Raw genomic sequence first — 27,951 nt, 5'->3', positions numbered from 1 at the left:
CCGGGGACCGGGAGGAGTCCTGCTATGCTGTGTGAATGTAACCTGCCACTTTGCTCCAATATCAGCAGTTATCTCTGACACACACACACACACACACACACAGTATCCAGCTCTAGTATAAATAAATGATGGAGGACTTTGGGTTGGGAGCAACTTTACGCTGGTTTGTTTTGTAGTCACATTACTGCTGCACTGAATCATATGAAGAAAAAACTAAAATCCTTGCTCTCCTCCAAACGCCCCGGTGATCCGTAGGGGTATTCAAAGGTAAGGCAGCACGCCATATGGTTAACTCTGTGTGTGTGTGTGTATGTGTGTGTATTAAGGCAGTAGCACTGCAGGTCTGACAGCGGCCTCGGGCGCACACAGGAGATGCTTGACGGGAGTCACGGAGGACAAACGAGCCGTACATCAACAAAATGCTCTGTGGGACGATATAGAGAGAGGCCGAACGGACACGAAAAGCCTGCCGTGGCCACGAGAGAAGGACGGACACACGCGTGGCCTCCCTTCCACCAATTAGAATGTAAAGCGGGAGAAAATTTTCTTAATAGTTTAAACTATTTTCAGCATTTTCTCTCCATCCCTGAACGCTGGGCTTTGAATCCGGCGTTTTGTGGAATTCATTCCCAACGACGCACACATTTAAGCTTCCTAGACGTTGCTTTTATTTAACTACCTACAAAAATATGCATGGCCGGTTTCATGGCATCTGTGGGCCTAACATCACAAATCTATTTTTGACTCTCGGGCCTCACGCGTTCGTGCACGGCGAACGGGGGGGCGGCACGGAGGAATACCCAGGGACGGAAAGACGCTAATTGCTAATTGTCATGCTCTGTTGCTGTAGGAACAGACTTGCACTCACGCCGTCACCCTGTGCGGCACAAACAAACCCCGGGAACCGGGGGGGGGGGGAGCGGCTTGTGATCGAGTATCAAAAACTGTCGGATAAAAACCGTAGGGCTGTCAACATAAACGCGTTAATCCACGCGTTTGATGTGGTTCGAGATCAACGCAATATTTTGACGTAGTTACATCGAGATGGAGAGAGCTTTTCGCTTTGGAAGTAAAACGAAACACACCTGTGCAGACGGCCATGGACCACTTAAAGCACTGATGCTAAGCTAGCTGCTAGGCTAAGCTAGCTGCTAGGCTAAGCTTCCATCTCCAACAACGTATCTGCTTTAATCAAAAGATTCGATTCATTAAAAGCGTTTCATTCAGTGTGTTGCACGCAGTCCGCAGAGGACACCACTGTGTCCCTAAAGGACAGTGGTTTGAAGACGTTCCTGCTAAACGTGGGGACAAACACAGCCGTTAAATGACGCAGGGTTGAGAGCAAAGGGCGCGAGGACACTTCAACATGTTCAACGCGTTCCGGCGGGTGGAGTTCAGCCTCTAAGACGATCAAACGTGTGTAGCTTTGTGTTGGGAGAGGCCCGAGGTGGTTCGGTGGGAAAGACGCAGTGTTCCAAAAAAAAAAAAACCTGCAGCGTGCTCGAAGAAACGGTCAGCTAATGACCTGCAGCTAATGGGCTGAAACGCCCGTACGGTTTGGAGTCGAAGCTCTTCCTCGTACAGCGGAGGCACAGCCTCCATGTTCCATCGCCAGGACGGTTGTAGACCAACTTACACGGCGCCATTCGAATCAAACACACGGCCCAAAGCCAGGCTGCAGGAAGCACCGAGTCAATCATTCCACATGCCGCCACAGTTCTTATTAATAACCTTAAATTCACTGGGAAAAAAAATGAAAAAAAAACCTTAATGTGGAATCACTACGTGCTCTCCTCCTGCTCCATCTGACCTGTTATATGACCGGGCTCTCCGTGGCCGCTTCCCTCCCCCTTCCCCTTTTTTTTTTATTTAGCAACAGACGACAAATCTCTCTGCAGTGACAAAGCATCGCCTGTCGAGTGGATGATTCCATTGAGAGGCACTTCCTGATATGAGAGGTGCATTAATGTGATTAACCCACGCACGCCATTGCTGCTCGATACGGCGGCTTAGGGCCGCGTGTCACTCGGCATTCTTCTCTATTGGCGGGACCCCCGGAGGTACCAGAAGGCACGAGAGGACGTGTGAGCAACAAGATGTCATCAATCAGAAGAAACGTCCACAAACGCATCAGGAATTTGAGTGTGTGTGTTTGTTATCATTTAACACTCCTCAATTCACAATGTACCATTTCATCGTGTTATCATTCCATTGAAAGATTTTGAATTTACATATTGAATTATTGCACCGCCCCCAATACAAACTCAGTAATTTGGCAATTTGGCCGTAAAAGCTCAAAAAGGTAAATACAAAACAGAAGAAAATGTGTTCTGCCGACATAACGATTGAAGATAAAATGACATCTTGCATTAAAAAAAAAAAACCTGCGATCTGTTTTACTTCACGGCCAAATCAAACATCATCAACACCCAAAACCAGACGATTCAACCACAGCGGATGTTCTCGACTGGCTGCGGAGGCCTCCGCGAACATCTGGCAGACCCAGAGAGCCCGTCATGTCACGGGCCGTTCCCGGGCCTCCTGCTAACAGCTGATCCTCCAGGCCCACCGCCTCCAAAATCCACTCGCCAACTCAATTATGCAAGAGGTGTGAATTATACATGAGGCTACTGCACAGGAACGCGCACACACACACACACACACACACACTGGGTATGTCATCACACAACGTAACAACCCCATCTGTATTCGGGCGCCGCGGGGCATTTGTGAGGCGGGGGCGGAGCGCTGTGGCGCCGATCCACGCCGCATGAAACATGACGCGCGACGGAAGCAGAACTTTGACGTCGGGAACAGACAGCAGAGTGACGGGGGAGGAATGTTTGCCTCCCCATAAGGAGCTCTAAAGGGGGGGGAGGCGGGGGTTAAGCTAAGCCCATCTCTCCCTCTGTGCCCTTCATTAATCATCCTTGGTTAGTGGGGCAGAGAGGGTGGTGTTAGGAGCTCTGGGGAAACACACACACACACGCACACACACACACACACACACACACACACACACTTTAATGTACAGGAATCGTAGGCAAGCCTTTTACATCTTGTTTGCTTACAGAAGAGGTGAAAATCAATAACATTTATAGCCAAGCGTGTGTGATACTGACTCGGCGCTGCTGGTCATCACGTATCCCGGACTCAGCTGCTGCTGCCGTGACCTTTTCATTTTGTACACGCTCCGTGGTTGCTGAGGCCTCCCATCCCCAGCATACAAACACAGCCCCCCCTCTCACACACACACACACACACACACACATCTCCTCAGAGAAAACCCTTAACCTGAGCTACCTTAGCACGGACCAGAACCAGCCCAGCCATTAAAGCTCTTTGTTGGGAGGGGGGGGGGGGGGGGACGTTGGATGGGACGCGGACCACGGGGGGGTCGAGTGCAGCCGAACCACTCCGGCTCCTGGGGCCGATGGGGAGCGGCTCCAGACTTAATAATGGAGGATGTAATTAGGCCTTATTTCTATGCATTTGAGTGCACTTAGCCGGCTCCAACTGGGCTACATGCCATTTTCACCATTATGACTCGTCCATCTCCCTGAGAAAGAGGGGGAGGGGGGGGGGGGGGGGGGGGAGGGGACGTGTCCCATCAGGTTGTTTGGAGACGGTGGAAGGTTCACAGAAACACAGGTTTGTGTAACATAACAGGGAGACCTTTGACCTGTGATCATTTACATGTCATCAGAGTTTGATGATGGCACGGAATGGCACCAATAGGGTGGGGGGGGGGGGGGGGGGGGGGAGAAAAGAAGGGGGACGCACCTGGTTTCACCGTCTTCAAGCGAACCGGCTCCCGAAAGTGGCGGATGACTGCCAGGGTGTCCCGGTTTGTAAGTCCACTGACGGGCGTCCCGTTCACCTCCAGCAGGACGTCTCCGTAGTAGGGCAGCTTCCCCACGTGACACACCAGCACGTCCAGCTTCATCTGGCCCAGGTAGGGGAACTGCCCCAGCTCGGCTCCTCCGAGAACCTCCACCACGGTGCCGAAGTCCCCCAGGTTCCCCCATGACACCGCGCACTCCACCACTTTGCCGGACCAGTGTTTCTTCTTCTTCAGCGTCCTGGACATGGCTGCTCCTCCTGCTCCTGCTGCTCCTGCTCCTCCTGCGCGTGCGGCTAGCGATCAAAGTGGGCACCTCGGCTCGGTGTCGTTAGACGGAGAGACGCGGCCTGATTGAACCTCCCGTGTGGTTCTCTCGACCTGCTGCTGCTGCTGCTGCTGCTGCTGGGGGGGGTTTCATATCCATGACATGTAGGAGCCCGATTTTTACCCCGGGAATCCGCCGCGGAGGTGCGTCATCCTACGGGTTTGTGCGCGCACAGCCGCCCGGGCTGCGATAAATCCGAGCGCGCGCGCTCCCCGCTCCCCCCCCCCCAAAAAAAAGCAACAAAAAAAAAAAGCGGCGAGATGGCTTCAAGAGGACCGATTCAGGTGTCCCTCTCTCCAACGCGCCGCTCCGTCCCCGGGTCTGGGTGTGTGTGTGTGTGTGTGTGTGTGTGGAGGGGAGAGCAGGGGAGGAGGAGGGGGGGTGGTGGGGGTCCAAACTAAATGTAAACAGAGAGTATCTCCCTCAGCCGGCGGATCGCGGAGTGACTGCCGCCCGAGACGTCGTGCGGCAACGAGGAGTGCCTCCTGACATCCGGCCGCGCGGTGACTACTGAGCCCGGAGACATCTGCGAGCGTTTGGTCCGCTGCAGGTTTGGACACACCTGGCTCCGCCAGGAGAGACGTTGCCAAGCTCCCGAAACGCCCCCTTATCCTCACAACTCCCCCCCACCCCACCCCTCCTTTTTTGTTTTTGACGCTGCGCAGCGGCAGCAGAAGCGGAGATTTGGAGACGCTCGCGCTGGCTCCATCCTCCGGCGCGCTGTGGCATTGAACCACGAGTCCAGTAGTGTCCACTATAATTAATTGTCATTTTAGTCCCTGGTTTAAAAAGCAACGTGCATGTGCGTGTTTTATTTATCCGTGACCAGGCACAACGCGCGGAAGAAGTGACACGAAATCAAATCACACGCAGCGTGTAATCGTCGCAATGAGCGTGCGGAACAAACTGCGCCTCATTAACGCGCTTCATGTGCACAGTGAGCGAGGTCAGTGCCGCGCGTCTCCACGGCGCCACCTACCGACGCACTGCGGCCCACGTCTCGGATACTTAAAGGCGCTTCAGTGGTCACGTGTGTGTGACGTCATCCGTGAGTCAGGTGCGGGGGGGTGGGGGAGAAACTCCCATCGATGAACCACACCTCGCTCATGTACCGACGGGCCCGTGGTGTGAAGCAGATGTTCTCGGGGTGTGAAGCATGAGGCGGTGTGGTTAAATACAGAGCTGTGCAACGCCGCCTGAATAATTCATGGCCCTCGCGGAGGATGATTAGTCCAAAACAAGCTGCAGGATTCAACCCGTCTGCCATCATTCTGCTGCCCGTATTTATTAGGCGACTTTTGAAAATGAGGTCTTTTCTTTTTCTTCTTCTTCTTCACGTAAAGACTGACGATGGACCGAGTTTGTTTTAAGGCCCACATTAGCGGGCTTTGTGCTGGCCTGACACAACTAAGTCCAGATTATCGACGGCTTGGCCTTTCAAATCGCTCCGTGTCGTGCCCAGAAATCGTGTTGTGGTTAAGACCCCCCCCCCCCCCCTCCACGCGGAATTACATGCAACCCAAATCCACTCCTGCCAGGGTTTTGTCTCTCATCTCTTTTTTTTAAGCCCATCACAGAAATCTAAGAGACATTACTTGATGAATGAATGAACTATTATGACGTATGCTCAAACATGACATACATGACGACGACGCAATCCAAGCCGAGGTATCAGAATCCATGTTTAATGTCAGAGTAATGGTCTACGTAACAAAAAGGCTCTTCAGACATGCTTTACAGAATGTACAGGTACACAAAAGGTCCAACAACACACCAAAAAAAAAAGGAAGCAGCAGCATTTACTGCTAAACTTTGGTACGGAGGAGGATCAACACAATGCTGACGCACATTCTGTTGTGCTGTGTTGGCAAAAAAAAAAAAAAAAAAATAGGAAACAGTGAAAACAAAAATCTGCTTTCATCTGCAACTCGTGTGCGCACGTAGCGCTGAGACAACGCTTCCATCCAGAGCACACGGAGACGGGTGGGGGGGGGTTAATTATGCGACACCACGGCCACCATTCTGACTTTAACTGATGCTCCGGTGTCTGGAACAACGAAGCCGTCCGTCAATTCACAAGTGCACAAACTACATTCTCCAAAATGAGCATTAAAAAAAAAAAAAAAAAAAAAATGGAGTCGACGCCTCTTTGAAACCATTAAAAAAAAATAAAATAAGCGTTGGTGAAGGTTGGATGTATTGCGGCTATTAGGAGGCATTAGATCGAACCGAGTGCCTTTTCTGAGAGTCAAAACAGACAACTTTCAAGTGCAATAATCAAGAGGTTCTTTGAAAGGAAAATTCGTTGCACCAAATGCGACAAAAGGCCTTTTAGAGGAGAGGCATTTACATTTTCAAATCCTCAAAAAAGGAACTTAAGAGCCTACATGTGGGAACAGAACAGTTTGCTTACTCTCTTTCAGTTGGGAGGAAAATCACCTGGCCTGAAGAAGAGGTCTTCATCATCATCAGGAGACAGACGCTGAGTCAATAAGGACTTAACATGAACAAGCTTAAAGTAACTGCAGCATGTGAGTGGACTACCAGGACATGGGATAGACCCCCAGCATCATGTACACATACATACAAAATAAGACAATACATTCTAACGTGTCACAGTCCCAAGTGAAAACTTAAGCTTAATCAATATCTGTGGAAGGATCAGGAAGGTTTTGAGATAAATCCTCAAAGTAGCACGACCACTGCATAATAGGATGTACCGCTGTTAAATTAAGTGCCTTTAAAGGTATGATAAGAGGGGGGCAGCAGTCAGTGAGAATCCTTGTTTGAAAAAAGGTGGACAACCGTTAATAACCAGCAAAAACCATGAATGTCACATGTGCAAAAAAAAAAAAAAAAAAACACAACATGTCACGCTTCCTCCCCCAAAGTGCTCTTCACCACGAGGACGTAAAAACGAAGGGTGGGCTAGCGAAGACGCCGCCGCCGCCGCCGCCGCGCCTCGCCGCCCCCCCCCCCCCCCCTCTCTGAAGCATACATTCATAGCGTTTCTCCGGAAAGAGAACAAAGACGAGTGGAGGGGGTGGAGGTGTCAATCAAATCACTGGTCCGTTCCTCCAGTTCCATCGAGAGAAAAGGGGAATGTAAACATACAAGAGAGCATCTTTGGCAGAATGTGAGGAGTCTCTTTGGAGGTAGTGGGGGTGGGGGGGGGGGCAGCAGAGGGGAACCAGAGGCAGAACGTGGGTGGAGTGCGATGGCTACGATGGGGCAGGATGCTCCTGAGGGTTAGTCCTATCGGAGGCACTTCTGTGGCCCCGCGTGCACCGGCCGGGGAAAGTCTCCGCCTCCGCCTCGCTCTGCCGCTCCGCCCCGTCGGAGGTCAGAGGCGGCGTCCTGTGGGCCCTCGCCGGGTGCTGCGAAGCCCCTCGGTGGGGTCCAGCGTCCCCGTCTGCCCAGAAGGGACGGCAGAGGAAATCTGCAAAAGGCCGTAAAACGCGATAATTAGACGACTCCGTGTTGAAATTCTCAACACGTGCAACTGTTTTTTCATTTTCAGTTAAAAAGCTGCTTCTCGTTAAATCGCAACAGCGAATAGAAGGTCAGCTCCACAACCCGCTTTCAAGCCTCACCGTCGGCGCCGCGCTCCGGCCGTTTGGCGTGCGGGCCGAGGAAGTCGGAGGGGTCCACGCCGCCGAAGAGGCCCTCCAGCGCTCGGCCGTCGCGCCGGGCCGGCTCGCCGAAGCGCTCCCCCGGGCCCGGCAGGCTCCCGTCCAGCGAGTCGTCCTCCCCCAGGTAGGCGTAAGGGCAGTACTCCCCCCGCGTGCGGGAGTAGATGTTGGCGTTGTCGTAGCAGTCGGAGCAGATGACCAGTGGACCCGGATCGCCACCTGGCCAGAAGAAGAAGAAGAAGAAGAAGAAGCATCCTGGTGAGCGACGAGCCTCGTCTCTTGCTCTTTAATCTGAACCCAAGTTAGCATTATATTGATTTGATGGTGTTTTATTATGAGGTGAAAGGCATGAGATGTCGTCATTGAAGACTGAACGGAGCCAGAAGAAAGGAGAGAAGACGCCGACCTGTGGGGGGGGGTCCAGCTGTTCCCTTGCCGGGCTCCCCGGGGTGGAAGCTGCTGCGGCCGGTGAACAGAGAGCCGACGCCGCAGTGCAGCACGCCGTCGCCCTCGGTTTCCCCCTCGGTGGCGGTGTCTCCGTAACACACACCTGGAACACGGGTGGTATTAGTCAGTGACCTCGTTTGCAAAGAGGATCTGGGCTTTGGAAGATTAAAGACCCAGAAAGAGGAGCCGGATTGAATTTAAAATACATTTATTAAAATAAACGGTATGTCATTGTCAGAAGGGATTTGTACGGGGGGGGGGGGGGGGGTGATGTTGAAATAACAGATTCCTGTGATCAAAACCTTTGTACTTGCAGTTGATGGATGGTTTCTCAGAGAGTTCTGATTGCAGAGTTATGCAGCAAAACCCCACTTCTAAATGCATGATGAATCCAAGGGAAGAGGACTCACCGTCGGTGCCCTTGTGGACGTATCCGTGAGAAAGGGGGGGCATGAGCTGCTGGTGGCTGCCGGCCTCCGAGTTGCTGTAGCCTTCCTGAGGCTCGGACAGGGTGCCCTGAGAGGACAGGTAGCTGGGGATGTCCGCCGGCAGGTTCAGCTCATCTGGAACCGCCAAGAGACACGTTGTGTTGTTTACCCGCGTTGACTTCGCACATATTTTTAAACATCCGCTTTCTGTTAATCCTCCGCGTGGACAAAAAAAATAAGGTCAAGAAAGGTGTAATCCGACACCATCAAGTAGCCTCAAGGCATTCCTTAACACAGAGCCCCCCTGGAAAATATATTTTCAAAATAAAATTTTCAGAAGAAAAAAAACGTCAAATGACAAAAAAATAAAGAAGATACATTTATTCTTCCTGTGGTGCACGGGTACCGGTACCGTGTTCGAATACAAACCCCAAAGAGGCTCGTTTGCTCCTCACGGGTCCGAGCTGCTGACCTGTGTTGCTGATGCTGTAGTCCTCGCTCTTCCTGCGCATGTGATAGATGACGATGACCCAGACCAGCGAGGTGCCGACCACGCAGCACACCACCACGATCACCACGATGCCCACCGTGGTCCAGCCGTCCTGCTCGTACGCCGCGGCCGTGTCGCAGCTGGGCGACGGCGAGACGCTCAAGTAGACGTGGCCGCGCTTGGTCCCCAGCGTGTTGGACATGACGCACGTGTACTTGCCGGCGTCGGCGGGGCCGGCGTCGACGACGATGAGCAGCTGGTTGGCGGCGGCGAAGAAGTGGCGCTCGGTGAGCAGCAGGGGCCCGTCTTCTTTGGTCCAGTTGAGCCGGGGGGCCGGGCTGCCCCCGGCGATGCACTGCAGCACGGCCGTCTCGCCGCGCGCCACCGTCCTGTCTTCAGGCTCGCGCACGAAGAACGGCGTTTCTGGGAGGAGGAGATTCAGTGAGGATTATTATGGGAGGCTTTTTTTGTGCCTTGATCACAAACGGAGTGGGGGGGGGGATCATGAGTGTCATTGTCCCACATACTGACTTCAAGAATTCAAGTATTCTTCTCGGACATGGATTACATCATCGTTAGTTAGAACAGTAATAGAAGAAAAAAATAATAATAAACAGGGATGTGTCAGGAGGCTGATTAGAGTGACTCAGCGGATTGAACCCCAGCAGTAAAGCGGCGAGGCGGGTCGACTCACCCAGGACGGTGAGAGTGGCGTTCGCGGACAGGCTGCCGGCCGCGTTCTGAGCCGTGCAGCTGTACACCCCCATGTCCTCCGCCTTCACCTTGGCGATGAAGAAGATGTCGTCGTCCGGCATCACGTGCATCCGGCGCTCCCGGGCGGCCGGGAAGTCGGTGCCGCCGTCCTTCTGCCAGGCGATCTGGGGCGACGGGTGGCCTTCGGCGGCGCACTCCAGCCGGGCCATGGCCCCGCTCCGGATCGTCAGATCCATGGGAGTCTTCAGAAAGGACGGCAGCTCTGGGGGGGGGGGGGAATAAATAAATAAAAATAAAAACAACAACAACAACGCATCGCGTTACGGGAGAACAGATCCAATGGTGCGAGGAGAAAATCCACCCTGATGGCCACGGCGCCCTCACCGTTCACAGTGAGCGTCGCCCTGCTGGAGTAGTTGGAGCCAAAGTGATTGGAGACCACACACTGGTAGCGCCCCTCGTCGGTGAAGTTGACATTGAGTAGGTGCAGCACAGTGGTGTAGGTCAGCTCTCCCTCCTGGTACTGGGCGTAGTTTTGCACTTCGGCCTCGTACAGCAACTCGCCGTCCTTCCGCCACGCCGTGGTCATCGGCGAATCGCTGCTGCTGGACGCCACGCAGCTCAGGGTCACGTTGTTCCCGCGCATCGCCACGTGCGTCTCCGGGTGAGCGGTGATCCGAGGTTTGGGGAAATCGTCTGTGGACACAAGGTGTCGCATCTCTTGAAGCAGGTTGTTTTTTTCAATCCTCCAAAATATAAGATATTAGTCGCTGATTATGCCGATACAGGAAGAGCAACATGCTAAAAGCGCCACGTTTCCCCACATGGGATCGGACTGGAGACGGCATTTAAAAAAAAAGGGTAAACAGAAAGAGGGCGGGACTGACCACAGACAAAGAGCTGCGGGCTGACGGACAGGACGTCGCGGCCCAGCAGGCCGGCGGGATGAGCACACGCGGCGGACACGGACGCCTGGAAGCGGCCGGCGGCGAGCCAGGGCCCGAGCCACTGCATGTGGCAGTCGCACAGCAGGCTGCTGGTGTTCAGGACGCTGGGGACACAGAGAGGTGACGGAGGAGGCGTGAGGTGGTCACTGACAGGAAGAGATGAGGTGAAACCCCCCCCCCCCCCTGAACAAAGGAATTTACGGGGGGTGGGAACGGGATTGGTCATTTACGCCAAATTGTCTTAAGGTTTAATTTTGATAAATAATAATCTTTGTTATTACGCTGAATATCAGAGCGACGTGTGACAGATTGTTGAGAAACAATAACCTTGTTCCTCTGAACCCAAAGGTAAGGATTATTGATTAAGCCAAAGACAAGTTAATAAAATGCCCAATCATATTATAAATATAAAATAATTGCCAGCATCCAAACTGTTCACACCAGTTTTTCAATAGAAGGTTTGAGTGGATTCCCCCAAATACACAGTCAGTCGGCCTGAGGTGAGCTACTGGAAGCTGGCGCGGTGGGTTTCCTTGTAGGGAAATGCTTTGGGGGGGAACTTGAGTTCCCTCTGATAGACAGTCAGGCGGTGTATGTGCATGGCTGCCTTCATGAAAGGTAAGAACAGAAGGGGTGATCTGGAATGTGCTGCTTTATCATGGTTGTAAAAGGAGTCATGAAGGATGACTCCTCTGCAGCCAATATTCATGTTCTATTTAAATGTATTCATTCCAAAAACAATATTTAAAAAACATATGGACACAAGAAACAATCCCCTCGTCTTTGAGGAAATACGTGACAAATACAATCAGGCAACAAACAATACGCAGCTATTGAAAACCAGCACAAATAATCCAAACATTGGCTCAATCTCATTTTCTAACTAGCCAGCCGGAGAGAAACAAAGCAACCTTTACATTTACTTAATAAAGACAGGGAAATGGCTTCTTCTTTTAAAACACATTAAAATAACTAAATGACAAAAGGTGTAACCATAATGTGCCTGGAGCCAAACAAATAGTGCTGTATTCCATTAAAGCAGCCCACTAACTAATAACAGGATACGACTCCTGTCACGTTGCACTTTCCTGAGTTTTGACAGCTGTGGGGCTGATCAAGCGCCTAGAAAGGGACCGGGTGGGGGGGGACGCAGCCGACCTAATGAGGCAACAACTACTCAAAAGCGCCATTAAAACTCTCTGCAACAAACAGAAGCGGCTGACAGTTGAAGCTTAAAGACAGTCAACAACTTGTCACGACTCTCAACCCCCCCGGTGTCCTCAATCGTTCCCTTCAAATAAAAGCCACACAGAAACGATCGACGGGGAGGGGGGGGAAGCCGGCTTCCAGATGTGCTCATGGGAGCTGTGAGATCGATCGTAGCATCTACTCACAATGCTTTGAGCCTCATGTGGGACAACGCCGCGGGGTGTATCGACATGATGCTGTTGTTGCCGAGGTCCCTGCGGAGGGGACAGAAATATGGATTAGACACACGCGTGAGGTGATTTGATCACATCGCGATCCAATTTCACGAGGCAAGAGACGACGGCACGGTGGTTAAAGAATTTCCCTCATGAATATAAAAAGAGATCCTCGTTACTCACAGGTGCTCCAGCTCGTCCAGGCCCTCAAACGCTTTCTCCGTGATCGATTTGATTTTGTTCCGCTGTAAGATTCTGTAAGACAAAAATATTCCACGTGAGGTCCAGTAAAAAAAAAAAAATAAAAAAAAAAACTCCAACAACAAAATTGGGACGTCACCGCGACCTTTGAATGGAATACAAATGAAGCATTAACCAATTCAATTAAAGCATTACTTTATTACAAAGTTTTTCTCGCCAGAAACGTTTAAGGTGCTTTATACGTCTGAATCACATATTAAATCATAAGCCCTGCCTCTGTGCGTGTGCATACGATCCGAGTGTCCTTACAGTGTGTTCAGCTTCTTCATCCCATTGAACAGACGGTTGGAGTCTTCGATGGCCCAGGAGATCTCATTATTGCGGATATCTCTGGAAAAAAAACAAAAACAAGAAAGTGACGTTTAAAAAGCAACACATCCCATGTTCCTCCTAAAGAGATCCACATGTGGTGGCAGTGACTGAGACCAACAATCGGAGGCCCCCGGACGGGCTGCGTTTGGCTCGGGGACCATTGATGGGAACACAGAGAAGCCTCTTGTTCCCCGGCTGCTTAACAGCATCCTTTGTTTCTCTCTCCTCGTGCTCGGCCACCTCTGAAAGAACCCAACCCCCCCCCCATGTCCTCGTTGATGCGCTGGGGCTGGAGCACAAGTGTTCGTGACTTCATCAAACTTTCCTCACCTCCCAGGTGAATATGTGATGAAGGCAATGCAGTAGCTCAATTAGGCCATTACTCTCCACCTGAGCTCCTGGGTCTGTTGTTGCATTGGCTCACAGAACCTGTCAATCACGTGTCCATCCAGTTTAGACTATTGGCTTTCCTCTTATTTATTTTTCCAGTTGGCTTTGCTAAGGATTTTTGACGTATTTTGATCAGGTCAAAGGGCGCGTATTGATTGTTTTCAGCTGATAATGGTCTGACGACGCATCAATTCTCAATACAAACGTTCAATGTACTAATTAGTTGGCGCTCAAATTCTCACAGGGATCAACACAGCAAACTTCCACATTGTTAATGGTAAGTGTGAAAGGAGAAGGCTTAGAACACTGATGTATTTTGTGTATTAATGTAGAAGGACTTTAGTGTAAATATGGTGAATATTGAGTATCATTAAGGTCAGATATGTTTCATTGAATGCCTTCTTGGTGAAGTAGTAAGAACTCAAATCTTCGATCCAACTCTTGGCTCAGTGTGAAGACCAGTTTACTCTCTCACACACCAATATTACAACAACCTTACATTCAGTACCTGGCTCACTTGGACCCACAACCAAGGGTGCTTTCCTTCTCAAATATCCTGTTTTCATGTGCTTGCACTGGTGAATAACGCTCAGACTGCTTTAACCCTGGATGGTGGCTTCTCCTGCGAGGGACCAGAAGCCTCCAGCAGATTCTTCTGGCTTCAACAAGATGCCGAACAGTGAACGCGTGACAGAGGATACAAAACCAAGAGAACTGGACTCTATGCAAACAACACGTTCTGCACTTTGATTAAAAACACAAGACTAACGTCAAAACAGGATGGGAACGCAACAAAGACTACGTTACAGGACGCAGACACGTTTCTACGGCCATTTCTCTAAATGTATGAAAGACAGGACCAGAACTACACATGAAGAGTAAAGCAAACACAGACCTTCTGTAGTAAGCAGCCTTCATGGGAACGCACAGAGCCAAGAACATGTCAGAAGGGTTATGCTTTGTTAGATACCCGGGTTCGATCAAATGGCTGACGCCCATTTCCCAAAAACTTCCCCGAGTGGCACTTACAGGGTGCGCAGGCTCGCCAGGCCACTGAAAACGCCTTCCCCCAGATGGCTGATGGAGTTCTCTCCGAGGTTCAGCCTGTCCAGGAGACCGAGTCCCACGAAGGCCGTCTCCTCAAGTCTGGTCAGGTGATTGAAGGACAGGTCTCTGCACAAAAACAAACACAGATGATTATTACAAACTCACACACACTCAAGTAGATCATCACAAAATTGTTAAAAGATTAAATGTACATCCGCCAGCGGCAAGGTTGCACGGGAACATCTCCAGGTTTTAGAAAGCACTGGAGCAAAACAACACACGGTTCTGTGAGCACACAGAACGGATTTCAGCCAACACACACACACACACACACACACACTCACAGCTCCTCCAGCTTCTGGCAAAACTCCCAGGCGTCTGGCCGGAGGATGCCGAGGGCATTCTGGCTGACCCACAGGACCCGCAGCATGCGCAGTCCGTACAGCCAGCCTTTGTTGACCTCTGTGAGGTTGTTGTGCTCCAGCTCTCTGAGACACAGATGAACAAGAAAACACAATTACATTCATTCTTTTGACAGATGCAGGAGAATACAGAGCAAGTTGGGAGGTTTCGTCCTCCTCATCCAACATGAATGAACCAGCTGTTCAATATCACTTAGATCACAAGAATCTACGACGCCGTACTAACAGTTCTTCCATGTTGTTAAGACCAAAAAAGGCTCCATCCATGAGCTTGGTGATGCCATTCCTCTGCATCTTCAGTGACCTCAGTGAGTCCATCCCTTTGAATGTCAGGCTGTCCACAATCTTGATCTTGTTACGCTTCATTTCACTGCAATGAGAGTCAAGAACAGCTTCCTTCAACCCGGTGCGTTTATATATCCAGAGAAACTACAGCCATTGGATTGACACCAAATGCGGTGCAAAGATTTATCTGCCGAACTATTAAGATTCCTGACAAAATTATTTTGGTTTGGCCCCAAACGCACATCCTGCCATACTTACAGGAACTGGAGCTGTGGAAGTTTGAAGACTTTCGAGGGCAGCACAGCTAATCTGTTCCTGTTCAGCCTCAGCACCAGCAGGGAGCTGGAGATGTTTTCAAAGCAGCCGGGCTCCAGGACGCTGATCTTGTTATTGCTCAAATTCCTTTGAGATAGAAGGGAAGGAGCATTGGGGCCAGAGTGAAGAACGAGTCATGTCATCTACGGTCACATTATATAAACACAGCGTGTTCTCCCATGTCAATGTACACTGGCGTATGTAAACATTACGTTTCATCCTTAATGGTTTCTATTACTAAAATACTGTATATGTGCAGTATTGTGTAGCCTCGGCCCATGTAAGCTCTCTTTTACGTCTTCATTCTTACATTGGACCTACTCTTACTACTCTAAGATTATACAATCTTTGATGAACAAATGGTGAAAAGAAAATCTTTACTTACAGATGTTTCAGCTGCATGGAGGGGAAGGATCCAACTCTGAGCTCTGAGATGGAGTTGGATGACAGGTCCAGTGTCTCCAGGGAAACGTACGGCTGCAGCTGATGCATCAAAAGTTCGGAGATCCGATTGTGGACTCTGAATCATGCACAAAATGTGACGGGCATTAGCTTTCAAACTCATAATAGAGCAGGGATGCACAAAAGTTCAATTTATGTTATAGTCTCAGGACCTATACCTGCGCTTTGGGTATTAGCAGATACCAAATGGACAGCAGCATCATGACCCATACGCAGTTTATTTTATCCACAAAATAGCAGTAGAACTTGTCCACATAGCAAGTGTGAAATTCTTCCCAACGGCTGACATGTTGTTATGTCTTTTAGAAATGCCGTCTACTGGCTCATATGAAGCATGCGATGTGCACACAGATGTAATCACATGTAAATGTGGAAGATCTACATGAGGAAAGACTCATATCGGCTGTTGGGTTACAAAAAAAAACATTACCTGATGTTTTAGTATCAATGCCTTATAGAAAACACAATGTGGCAGAACAAGATTTAAACATTGAAGTTTTTTTGTTGTGTTTCATGTGTTTATTGTAACACATAATTGCTTAAAAAGTCCAACAGAAGCAAGTAAAGGAATGAGGACACACAAGGGGGCGTGGGAGTATTTATGTGAGTAGTGGCAACACCTGATGGGGATCTCATACTCACAATGACAGGGACGTGAGATTTGAGGTCACATCTCCAAGAAAGGGGATAACGGTCAGTTCGTTGTGATTCATGGTGCTGAAAGGAAAGTAAACATTACGTTAAAAAATGCACAGGAAATTAAGATGTTATATAGGTCATGGGAAATTCAGAGCTATGTCCTCACAATTGTTGATATTCCTCTTTGGTTGTCGGTTTACTAGCACTAAATTCTATTAACAGCCAGGCAACGAATGATGGTCATAATATTGAAAAACGGTTGTATGCTGCTCGATTACATTAGTTTTATTTGTTATGTTGTAACGTTAAGACAAAAAAAATGACTGGAAAAACGAGTGTGCATTCAATTCAATTAATCAAACGTCCAACTAATGCCCACATTATTATAATGGGGACTAACATAACGTTGTGCATCTGAACGGGATAACGTGGGGTGTTACGGTGCGACCCGTCCCCGGCCGTGATGCGTTCGCGGTCTAACGGTTTGTGTACTTACACCTGGGTCGTCCCGTGCGGCGGCTCCGCGGGAGCCGTCGACAGCCTTTTCCTGTTGCAGTCCAGGACGCGGACATCGTCCTGCCACGGCGAACACGAGCACGGAGCAGGACAAGACTCCAGAGCCCGGGCGCTGAAACTTAGCAGCACGAAGACGAGGGCCGAGGGAACGGGCCAACCCTCCGCCATTTTGAGCCTCTTCCCACTGGAAGCTACGTAACGTTAGCTACGTGGCTAACTGGCTACACAGTCGCGTTAACTGCAATAGATAAATCCCGCCAACATCGAATCCGTCCTGGTGTTTAAATCAGTTGAATGAGCACACACTTCGAGTGTGTAGCTCCATGGCCTGATCGGGAACCGTAAAACACATGTTTTTCACAACTTGCAGGAGCCATCCCAGCTTTCTTCCCCGGTTTCAGGAATTCCTTCCGCTCCAATCCCCACGGTGGAAATACTCCCGGAGCAGCGCTGCCTTGTGCCACCTCAATGCGGTTAAACTCCCAGCTTGGATGGCGTTCAATTATATCGATTCATCTAAATTGCTATCCCCCCCCCCCAAAAAAAAACCAGAATATGTTATCCATCTTTTGGTTACAAAAGCACAACAAGGCGCGTTGACTGTGAGGCATAGGATGGCTTAGATCCCGCCCCTTTTCCAGCATGTTTACAGTTATTCTATTGGACGAATATGTAGGTGAAAGAATGTCCTGGGAAAAAAAAGTCTAATAAATGTTGTTGTTTTTTAAATTTAAAATACGTGAGGTCAATTGCTAAAAATGTATTTGAAAAATAAATAATCAATTATCATTAAATATTAGGTCAAAAATGATTAATAAAAAAAATATATAAAGTGGAAAAATGTCATGGAAAGAAAAGTAAAAATAAAAGGATGTCAAAAATGTTTTTAAAAAGAAAGTCAAAAATTGTCTAAAAACAGTTCAAATAAGTTGAGATGAATTCCTTTTTATATAATAATAATAATAATAAACAAAAAATGTTTTAAGTAAGAATCTGTTATGCAAAAATATATATCATAGTAGAAAAAGTTTTCAAAAAATAGGTATAAAAAAAAATGTTTGACAGTAAAAGTTAAAAGAAATACGTAAAAAAAATATTATTCAGGAAAAATCTTTATTTCCTTATGAATATTCAAAATATGTTTGAAATGGTAAATATATTAGGTAAAACAATGTCATCAAAAAAAATAGATGAGAAAAGTTAGTCAATATTTTGATTAATGTCATGGTAAAGAAAATCAAATATATTGGGTCAAAAAATGTTTTGGAAAAAAAGCACAAAAATGTTTAGAAGAAAAAGTAAAATGGGGTATTGTACTTAAAAAAATGTAATTCAAAAAATATTTTGAAAGAAAAGAAAAATATACCAACTTTTTTTTGAAAATACTAGGTTGAAATGTGCTGAAACTAAAAGTTAAAAAATATTAAGTAAAAAAAAAATTTGGTCATAACCTATTAGGTAAAAAAGTTTTTTAATAGAAATTCAAGATATACTATTTTTAAAAATGTGATGAAAACAAAGTAAAAACGATTAGTTCGAAAAATGACAAGAAAGAAAGTCAAAGTATATTAAATAAGAAGGTAGTTAAGGAAAGTTTCAGAAAACTATTTGGAGGGAATTCTTACACTTTCTCGAACAATACACCAGGAGGCGTCCAAGAGACGTGGTTTTCTTGGCAACGTCTACCACTCGATCAAAAGTCCCATTGCAGAGTTCTTTGGAAACAAATACAAAACTGCTGCGGTTATGGATAGGTCCTTCAGTTGGATACCTGTTAAAGGTGAAAACCTTGAAGGATTACAATTAGTAATAATATTCAACACACGGAGCGGACAGCTAATGCCCAGAGGATAGCAGCCAATTTTCTACAACAAACTGCTTTGAGAATAAAGCTATTAGCATTCAAATTGGCAAAGGCCAGTAACCCTTCCTCCAAAGGGAAGTTTTTGGAAGAATGCAGCGTAGAGACAGTCGGTCTCTTGTGTCCCAAGTGTAAAAACTAATTTGACCTGCGACTTGCTGTGTAGAACTAATTGACAAAGACTTCCAAATCCACGAGTTCCCCAAAAAGCCAAGTCAAGATTAGCACATTTTTGGTGTTAAAAGGGGAGAGCTGACGATTTTGCCTCGCTGAGCAACGCTTTGGGACTCCCATGAATGTGACAGCCTTCAATGCCAAATGTCATGTTGTGGTATGGAAGGAGAACCCTTATCAGTGACGTGCAGTGATGTCAGTAAGAGGCTAGGCACTGATTTATGAAAAGCAGATAAATAGAAGGTTACGCACAAGCGCGGCACACACACACACACAGTCCATATCAAGAAATACAACACTACACCAGTAGTTAATCCACCATCAGAATTAAACCAACTTTATCCTTAATTGTAACACTTCATCCTTAATAATACTCGAGGCCGTATCCCCTCCTTGTGGCCTGTGACAAACAATTGACTGCTGTGCAATAACTAAGCAGTAAAGGTCCAACAGGCCGGACTTTGTCGTCAATAATCTAAGATTATTGTCGGAATAATTTAACACTATTGACAACAACCGCTGCTGAGGCTTCTTGGTGATGGAGCTGATGTTCAGCTCCCACTTGAGGTCCTGGGTGATGATGGAGCCCAGGAAACGGAAGGAATCCACAGTGTTGACGGGGGAGTCACACAAGGTGAGGGGGGAAGGTGGGGCTGCAGGATCGCAATGCATGGACAGCCAAAGCACGGCTTATTCTACAATTTACATTTGATTATCCGTAACACATACACACATATATACATACATACATATAAATGTTGTATATATATATTAACAATACACAGAAAAAATACAAATACAAGTTTATTCAATAAAATTATTTAAATTGTTTTTGTATGTAGGCAGAGCCACGTTGAAAACGTGATCGTGCAGCTCAAGAAGAACATTTTTATTTTGTATGCTTCAAAATTAAATAAGGAAACACACCGCGCACCTCTCTACTCCTGCGCATGCGTGCGATCCGAGCTAATAGACGGAGCAATCGATACCCAGCACATCGTTATTCGCCAGTAAACTTGCCGACACTGTCTACGAATCCTCCCTCTAGGTAACAACAAAGAAACAGCCCACACGGAGATGTGTGACGAGGAGGCTCAGCGGACCAATCAGAGGGCGCGCAGGCTTATTATAGCGTCGTATACCTGCAGCCTTTATTTCCTCCCTCCCTCTGCTCAACACAACAGTGTGCAAGTCGAGACCTGGCTGTGCGGTCGCATCCCGGCAAAAAAACAAAACAAAAAAAAACCCAACAGCCTCTCTCGGTTTAGTGTTCGTCGCCCTTCCACACAGCGGGAGCACAGCAGCCATGACTCACCCCCGCACCCTCCGGGTCGATTATGACCAAACCACGCGCGTGATCTGCGTGGTGGGCTCGGAGCTCAATGTGAACCTGAACAGGTAGGCTGTATGTTCAACGTATACTCTGCTGCATAATCTGGACTGTGTGTGTGTGTGTGTGTCTGTGGCAAATTGCTCTAACACTTCGAGGAGTGTGTGCTCGTAGTGGGAGACGTCCTGTTTATTCTAGTATGATAATGTTCTCACGGTCTCACCTGGAAGTAATTGTATCGGATCACCTTGGTTACATCATCTCACTGCGACTTTCCATCATTTAGTTTTTTGTATTATAATCACGTGACGCTGTCATCAAGAATAAAAAAAACTATTTTAATTGATGTTTACAACTTTAAAGAAAAAACAAATCCTTGCAGCATACATTACACCTGAATAGATCCTATGAACATTGATACGGTTTTACTTTGACAATTTCCTTTGTTGAAAATTGGCCAGTCATTGATTCAGCTTTATAACCATTATGACGCCCCATTTATATCAATAAGTACAGCGACAGACGCAACCACTTCTCTCCAAAACACCATCACAAAGGTGGGATTTACTACTGGATCGTTTGGTCTACTTTAGAACAAAACCTTCCACCGTGTGCATTCCGTTGTTCGCCCTCGTCCACAGAGCCGTGGGCGTGATGGCATTCGTGTCGTCTGCAGGATCCTTGGCGTGTTTGGTTTGGGACACTGGACACTGGAGACAGTCAACAGTCCCCCAGTGTTACTGAAGGCCAGCCTCCACATACACAACAGAGGCTTGATTACACGGTGGGAGCGGCGCACCCAGTCCGGGTGACACGTCGTGAGAGGAGGCCCTGTTTGTTAAATAATACACAATGGTTTCATCTTAAAGCCACAGCGCCCTTTCGCCGCAGTCACTTCATTTCAGCTCAAACTAGTCGTCTTTGTTTTGTTGTGGAGCGGCGTTGGAGGGGTGAGAACACAGAGGGAATTTATATTCATATTATTCTTTTCATATAAAATATGTTTCGTTTTGAGCAATTGTCCTCATCCCTTGGGAATCGCGTTAGGAAGACATCTGCCAGTGCGGGCAGGAGGAACGATTATTATTATACACCATTATTTTAGACCTTAAACATTACTCACCGTCCTTACTGCTGTTTTACCATCTTATATCATCTGCAATAGATGAATAAAGAAATCTTGAAGATGCATACGTCTGATAGATCACTAGTGACATCTGGAAAACAGATCTGGTTTTGGTGTGAAAGGCGTTCGTTTGGGTCCTCGGGCAGTATGTAGTATGTAGGCATGTCTTAACGTGAGACACACACACACACACACACACACACACACACACACACACACACACACACACACACACACGGCAGGTTTGGCATGTCAGCCTTGTGTCAACATGTACACGTTCTCTCGTCCTCAGGAGCGCCCCTCCCCGCGCCAGGTTCTACTCGGTGAAGTGCACCCCCGGCGTTCAGTGCGCCGTCCGCCCCTCCCCTCAGCAGAAGTCCCCCCTCTCCCCCACCCCCCTCGGAGGGAACTCCGTGCTGCTTATCCGCATGAGCCGCGCCAGTCAGCATGAAAACGATAGCAAGGTGGGGCAAAAGAGCATTAAAGTTATGTTCCAGGAGGGGGGCAGGGGGGAGGGGAGGATCACTGATGTTGAATATTAGTTTGTACGTTTAAATGACCTGCGCCTTCTTCTCATAAGCTGTCTATTCAGTACTATGGGGAGAGTGAGGAAGTCTTGGGGAGAGCCATCCTGCACCTGACGGCTCTTGGTGAGTTAAACTGGAATTAAAAAAAAAAAAACCTGCAAAGCAAACATTTATCAGGATAAATATTTACCGTCTAACTTCTTTTGCCAGAGATCTCTCTGGACGTGGATGCAGACAGGGACGGGGTGGTGGAGAAAAACAACGCTAATAAGGTGAGCTCAACTGTGACACGTCTGTAGGTTCTTACGGCGTATTTCAGACCTTTCCGAAGCAATTCTTTGTTTTTGCATCTGGTTTGTTGGAAACCTGTTAGGGATCCTGGAAATGGGGCCCCGAGGGTCACGGAGCCATCCTGCTGGTCAACTGTGACTCCGAGCGGCTTTACAAAAAGAAACCAGACAATGAGAAGGATAACGTTTCCACGGTGTCAGGTAATCGAGTCACCTTCACGGTTACCGTCTCCAATGACATTGCAGAGGACAAACCCGTTTGACTGAAATGCGATTGCATGTGCTGACGAGTAGTAATTCCAACTGTTTGGCCTTCAGCTCCACAGTCGAAAAGCGTGAAACAAAAAAAGTCTTCGAGCACCTTGGTTTTTCGTGTACGCGTGAGCGCTGGAAAGGGTCTGCGGGGGCCGAACGAACTCTTTGTGTGCCTCAACAGATCTGAAGGACATGTCCCTCATGGTGCTGCGGACCAGAGGCCCCGCCAGGCTGCCAGAGGGCTACAAGCTCGCCATGCACATCTCTCAGGGGGACGCGGAGAGCGTCCGAGTCTTCAGGACCGCCGACCCGAAGAACACGGCGCGGCGTGAGTGAAGATCCCCCCCCCCCTTCCCCAAAGCGTTTTTTTTAATCTGTTGTCCTTCAACCTTCTTCTCTGAACGCGTGTTGATTCTGTGGTTCTCAACAGAGAACCTCTTCTACAAGTACTTTGTGAAGGACTATCCGCTGGTGCTGAGCAGGGAGGTCCTGACCCAGGAGGTGTCGTACCTCGGAGAAGCAGCGGAGATGAACTTCTACGTGGAGGGCCTAAAGTTTCCCGACAATGACTTCGACGGTCTCATCAGCATCCACCTCAGTCTCCTGGAGCCCATCTCTTCGGTAAGACCTGCAGCAGGTGACGCATCTCTGGGTTTCACCCCCCCCCCCCCCCCCCCCCGCCGGCGATCGGTTTCAGATGAGACTTTTTGTCGGATCTCTACGTGGTGTTTTGACAGCGACTCCCCGAGACGCCTATTTTCACGGACACAGTGGTGTTCAGAGTGGCACCGTGGATCATGACACCCAACACCCTCAAGCCCGTGGAGGTGTTTGTCTGCAGGTAAGAGGAGGTTGACGATGTCGAGTGTTAAGCATTCGCCTTCATAAATGACTTGGAGGTGGCGTTTTCTCTTTGCGGTTTTACATGTCATTCTTGGTTCTTTTTATATCATATTTTCAAGCTCAGGAAAATAATTTAACTATGTTGGTTGTTGAAGAATTGAAGAGCCCCAAATGCTTAATGAAAACTTCTTCTTCTTCTTCTTCTTCCATCGTCAGCACGCCCGACAACTACAAGTTCCTTAAAAGCATGAAGAACCTTGTTGCAAAGTGCGGCTACAAGCTTAAGATCTGCAGCGAGTTTGTCAACAGAGGTGATCGCTGGATTCAGGTGAGAAAAGAAAACATTGGAAGAAAAAAAAACAGCGAAAAAGAAAATGAATTTACCCCAAAAAATGATTCCAGGATGAGCTGGAGTTTGGCTACATCGACTCGCCTCATCAGCGCTTCCCGGTGGTCCTGGATTCCCCTCGAGATGGAGACCTCGGCGATTTTCCATATGATGAACTACTGGTGAGATTTGACCTGTTGAGCTCTCGGATGTGACCTCAAACGTTGTGAAAACCCGTCTGGATGAGCAAAGGGGGGGGAGCGGGATCTTTAACCACCCGCATGTCCTCAGGGACCGGACTTTGGCTACGTGACCCGGTTGGCCAATAAGGAAGACGTGAGCAGCCTGGACTCCTTCGGTAACCTGGAGGTCAGTCCTCCCGTCACTGTGGGCGGGAAGCACTACCCGCTGGGCAGAATCATCATCGGAGTGGCCTTCCCCACGTGAGTTCCTAACCCCCCCGGAGGGGTCCACCGTGAGGTGAGGTGGAAAAATTGTTGAAGGTAACTCAAATTTCTCTCTTAAAAAAAAAAAAAAAAGGGCAACCAAAGGACGCAACATGACCAAAGTGGTTCAGGACTTCCTGTGGGCTCAGAAGGTCCAGGAGCCCATTGCCCTGTTCTCTGACTGGCTCGTAGTCGGCCACGTAGATGAATTCATGACTTTTGTTCCTGCGCCTGACAGAAAGGTAAACGCACCTTTTTTTTATTCATTTTTTTAAAAAGAGAACTGCATAACTAAAACATCCAGACCACAGTGAGAAGACGGGAAGCAGCTGGCCTGTCGTGTTCATTGTGGGTTTGTGGTGGGCTCTCGGGACAATGGGGACAGACAGTGTTGTCTTTTGTCTCGCAGGGCTTCCGGCTGCTGCTGGCCAGCCCGGCCGCAGGCTACAAACTGTTCAGAGGCTTAAGGAGGGACGGACACGGACAGGCCAAGCTGTTTGATGGTAGGTCAGTGTGTGTCTCTCTCTCTGTGTGTGTGTGTGTGTGAGTGAGAGACGGACAAACTCACCGTGTCTTTCACCGTGTCTCTACATCCCCAAAGGTCTGAAAGATGAGAAAGCAGTGACCGTGGATGAGATCCTCGACGATGAAGGTTTCCGAGCTGAAAACAACTACGTGCAGGTGAGTGGACAGACAACAGGGGACATTTTAACAACACAAACATTAGGCGGCAAACTTCCGGCTCTGAGAAGGGAAGCCGATGCAGAAATTCCTTAAACTTTCATTCTTTTTTCTGACCATAAAGTTCTATTGTACGGGAGTTAATGAGAAAATGACTCCCCTTGTATGTGTGAACATAATCTCATTGTCTTAATAGATTCTCAGCACAGCAGGGTGTGGATGACTTGTGATTGACAGGCGTGCGTTGATGTCAGTAAGAGGCTCGGACCTGAGTTATGAAAGGCACAAAAAAAAACGGCGAGGGTCACGCACAAGCACGGCGACCGGAGCCCTTTTACAGTGTGTTTTAGGTCTGTGGAGGTCCATCGCAGAACTGCGTTTGGGTTCCTCCTGAAAGGTGTTTGGTTGCCGTCATCACGTCAGACATCCCGTTTCTCTGGAGTCTGTTTGGCACCGCTCATCTTCTTCTTCTGCTTGGAAGTCAGAGTAAACAAGCAACTTCTGGGCACGGAGTGTCCCAGGACCCGAGGGCCCCCCTTCTATGCACTCGCTTAAGCTCTTCAATGTTAGCACATCCGGGACGTATAACTCAACCCAACCAATCCAGCGGCTCACACGTTTGACTTACTGGAAAGCACCTGGTTTCGGTGCCATGTTGAAAAGCTCCTTCAGCGTGACTCATGTTCTGTCACTGGAGCTCGCCTTCAGGGACATTCGCCCCCTGTGTGTCAGCGGCAGCTGAAGCTATTAATAGACCGCCGCTTCGACGTACCTTCTGTTGACTTTTTGTCCGCAGCAGAAGTAGCCTGAGCCATGCTTTGATTTAGAGGACCAGCCTCAGGACGCCTGGTTCTGTGACAATGTGACTCTCTCTCTCCTCCCCCCCCCCCCCCCCCAGAGCTGCATCGACTGGAACAGAGACGTTCTGAAGAGGGAGCTGGGCCTGGACGAGGAGGACATCATCGACCTGCCCATCCTCTTCAAGCTACATGAGCATAAGAGCGAGTACAGAGCAGTGGCTTACTACCCCGACATGGTGCGTGCCCAAACCCAGATCCTTCCCCCCCCCCCCCCCCCCGGCGGCTGAGAGGCGTCTGCAGAGCAAACCTGCGAGTCGTGATTTGCCCCCCCTTTTGTTGTTCCACAGGTGAACATGATCGTCCTGGGGAGGGAGCTGGGCATCCCGAAGCCCTTCGGCCCCCGGGTGAACGGCCTCTGTGCCCTGGAGGCCGAGATGTTGTCCCTGATGGGGGGCCTGGGCCTGAACTGCACGTTCATCGACGACTTTGCCGCCTACCACAAGCTGCTGGGGGAGGTGCACTGCGGCTCCAACGTCCGCAGGGAAGCCTTCGACTTCAAGTGGTGGAACCTGGAGATGTGAACTGCATATATGAAGATATTCGACCGAATGGAGAGCACCACCTATTCTTAACTTCAGGTTGAGATGAAGCCTTAAGTTCTCACTAAAAGCCTTACGTTCTCTCTGCAATCATGAACAGCTTTCTTCACAGCCTTTTCTTCTGTCTTTAGTAGCTAAGTTTGCACAAAGGATAACCACAGGCGTCGGGATACATTTCTTTGATCATCTTCACCTTTTATTAAACATTTCTGTTTGCTTTATTTATGAAAAGGATGTAAAGCAATATTTACACGTTTTGAACAAGGGACAGAAATACAATCATTTGAATGGAGCACATATCGCTTGTTGTTGTCAGGACGTATGGAGGATGCACGGATGTGCTACGATAACACAGAGCCACAAGAGGGGGCACTAGACAAGCGTTTCTAAAGTCCAGAGAAACATCTTTTCTCAAATCAGTTTTAAAGGCTGTGATTAGAACAAGTGTGTCTCGCTTTTATTGTAGTCGGGCGCAGAATGTCACGTCTAGTAGCTGCTAACCGCCTTGATGAAAACAATGTACAGGCTGATTCGCATTTTGGTCCAGTGGAACTTTTTTGTATTTTCACAAATTAAAAATGGCGTCTTTGATTGGGTGTGGAATGTCACATGGCTGGAATAAACTCCTTCATCGCAAACTGGAGACTGTTCCTCTGTCTGAGGGTCGACACGGTATCGCCAGAAACAAATAAATATACTGCCTGGTTTTACATTCAAGTCGGCTGGCGACCCAGTTCCATCAAACGTGAAGGAACGCCCCCCCCCCCCCCCCCCCCAATCATCAGAAAGGCAACTTCAAGACGCGTCGCAGCGACAAATCAGGTCCTCGTTTCAAAATGTTCAAACGTAGCGATTTGTTCACACGTGTTACACTTTACAAGCAACGTGCACACACACACGCACACACACACACACACACACATCAAATGAACAGGTGCTGTGTGACAAACAGTATTTGGAGACAAAAGTAGGAGGATCTCGTCTTACTCTCCATTCTTATTATACGCCATGTTAAGTTGTTGACGTATTTTTCCAACAGGATTACGGTGTACATTATTTTATTTTTTTATATCATACATTTCACCAACCGAGGAGGAAAGACTGATTCACCAAAGTGGCCTCCATCAAAGACATGAACGAAGCTGTCAAACACCAAGAAAATATCCAACACAGAGAACGTCAGTAAAACACAAAAACCCAGAAAGTGCATCACAGCTGGATGTGAGGTTGACATTAAAAAGAGTCTCCTCTATAGACTATTTTACAAGCTAAACATACGCCCCCCCCCCCACCCCCCCAGGTCAAATCCTGACCTTTTCAAAGAGGACACACCACACACAGTGAGAATCAGGCCGCTGCGTTGGCCGGGGGGGGGTCTGTTGTTCCCTCGTCTCGAGCGTTTGGAGGGACGGGTTGGACGTGGAGCTGGAGTGACGGCGACAGGCAGGGACATGTCCACATGTCCCCGCTGCTGGGGGGGGGGGGGGGGGCGGATCCAACGCCACACACACACTAAGCCACATCCGTCAGTCCCTCGATGGGGCTTCTAACTCTGCTCCTCTCCTGCGGCAGCGGCGGAGCTCACGCGCCCCCCGCCCCCCGCCCCCCCCCCGGCTCGTTTTTTTTTTTGGGTGGGGGAGGGGCAAATGATGCCTTTTGGGGGGAATGCTGAAGCAAAAGAGAAGACACAGGACGGATGTGAAATAAAGAGGATAAGGGCGAATGAGCGGCTAAAATAATAAAACATATTATATCATGTCGCCGTGGTGTCAAACCTGAAAATGGATGTCG

The 27,951-nt window shown here is 48.7% G+C and overlaps 3 protein-coding genes across 3 annotated transcripts in view; 1 reads left to right on the top strand and 2 right to left on the bottom strand.

Annotated features, from left to right (window-relative positions):
* The window catches only part of LOC119229685 (membrane-associated guanylate kinase, WW and PDZ domain-containing protein 3), a 67,023-nt gene extending 62,253 nt beyond the window's left edge, over window positions 1-4,770 (bottom strand). Inside the window, 1 exon segment of the mRNA XM_062564139.1 lies at window positions 3,784-4,770. Within this exon segment, the coding sequence (XP_062420123.1) occupies window positions 3,784-4,090 (307 nt within the window). The 5' untranslated portion in view covers window positions 4,091-4,770.
* Window positions 4,771-5,833: 1,063 nt separating this feature from the next.
* lrig2 (leucine-rich repeats and immunoglobulin-like domains 2) lies at window positions 5,834-17,543 on the bottom strand. Its single transcript, XM_037491162.2, has 18 exons — window positions 16,881-17,543; window positions 16,388-16,462; window positions 15,669-15,803; window positions 15,227-15,370; window positions 14,910-15,053; window positions 14,606-14,749; window positions 14,244-14,387; window positions 12,762-12,842; window positions 12,435-12,506; window positions 12,222-12,290; window positions 10,768-10,931; window positions 10,265-10,576; window positions 9,861-10,142; window positions 9,149-9,589; window positions 8,659-8,811; window positions 8,208-8,351; window positions 7,763-8,020; window positions 5,834-7,608 (listed from the first exon to the last, which is right to left on the bottom strand). The coding sequence occupies exons 1-18, from the start codon at window positions 17,066-17,068 to the stop codon at window positions 7,391-7,393; spliced, it is 3,168 nt and encodes a 1,055-aa protein (XP_037347059.2). The 5' UTR covers window positions 17,069-17,543; the 3' UTR covers window positions 5,834-7,390.
* Window positions 17,544-19,947: 2,404 nt separating this feature from the next.
* padi2 (peptidyl arginine deiminase, type II) lies at window positions 19,948-26,798 on the top strand. Its single transcript, XM_037490018.2, has 16 exons — window positions 19,948-20,333; window positions 21,684-21,855; window positions 21,972-22,041; window positions 22,129-22,190; window positions 22,292-22,409; window positions 22,645-22,791; window positions 22,894-23,084; window positions 23,201-23,304; window positions 23,523-23,634; window positions 23,709-23,816; window positions 23,926-24,077; window positions 24,175-24,322; window positions 24,490-24,583; window positions 24,682-24,761; window positions 25,660-25,797; window positions 25,909-26,798. The coding sequence occupies exons 1-16, from the start codon at window positions 20,242-20,244 to the stop codon at window positions 26,140-26,142; spliced, it is 2,022 nt and encodes a 673-aa protein (XP_037345915.2). The 5' UTR covers window positions 19,948-20,241; the 3' UTR covers window positions 26,143-26,798.
* Window positions 26,799-27,951: the final 1,153 nt, after the last annotated feature.

Source organism: Pungitius pungitius, chromosome 8, assembly GCF_949316345.1.
Source record: "Pungitius pungitius chromosome 8, fPunPun2.1, whole genome shotgun sequence".
In the NCBI taxonomy this organism is placed as follows: Eukaryota; Metazoa; Chordata; class Actinopteri; order Perciformes; family Gasterosteidae; genus Pungitius; species Pungitius pungitius.
Note: the sequence above shows the minus strand (reverse complement) of the source record. Positions and strands in the feature narration are given on the sequence as shown.

What these genes read in the sequence shown, in the direction of transcription:
- padi2 (XM_037490018.2), top strand. Translation starts at nt 20,242, where the DNA reads ATGACTCACCCCCGCACCCTCCGGGTCGATTATGACCAAACCACGCGC. An exon ending in CTCAATGTGAACCTGAACAG is followed by an intron (nt 20,334 to 21,683) that starts GTAGGCTGTATG and finishes TCTCGTCCTCAG; the next exon opens with GAGCGCCCCTCCCCGCGCCA. An exon ending in ACAGGCCAAGCTGTTTGATG is followed by an intron (nt 24,584 to 24,681) that starts GTAGGTCAGTGT and finishes ACATCCCCAAAG; the next exon opens with GTCTGAAAGATGAGAAAGCA.
- lrig2 (XM_037491162.2), bottom strand. Translation starts at nt 17,068, where the DNA reads ATGGCGGAGGGTTGGCCCGTTCCCTCGGCCCTCGTCTTCGTGCTGCTA. An exon ending in AATCTCACGTCCCTGTCATT is followed by an intron (nt 15,804 to 16,387) that starts GTGAGTATGAGA and finishes TGCATGATTCAG; the next exon opens with AGTCCACAATCGGATCTCCG. An exon ending in CTTAACAACATGGAAGAACT is followed by an intron (nt 14,750 to 14,909) that starts GTTAGTACGGCG and finishes TCTGTGTCTCAG; the next exon opens with AGAGCTGGAGCACAACAACC.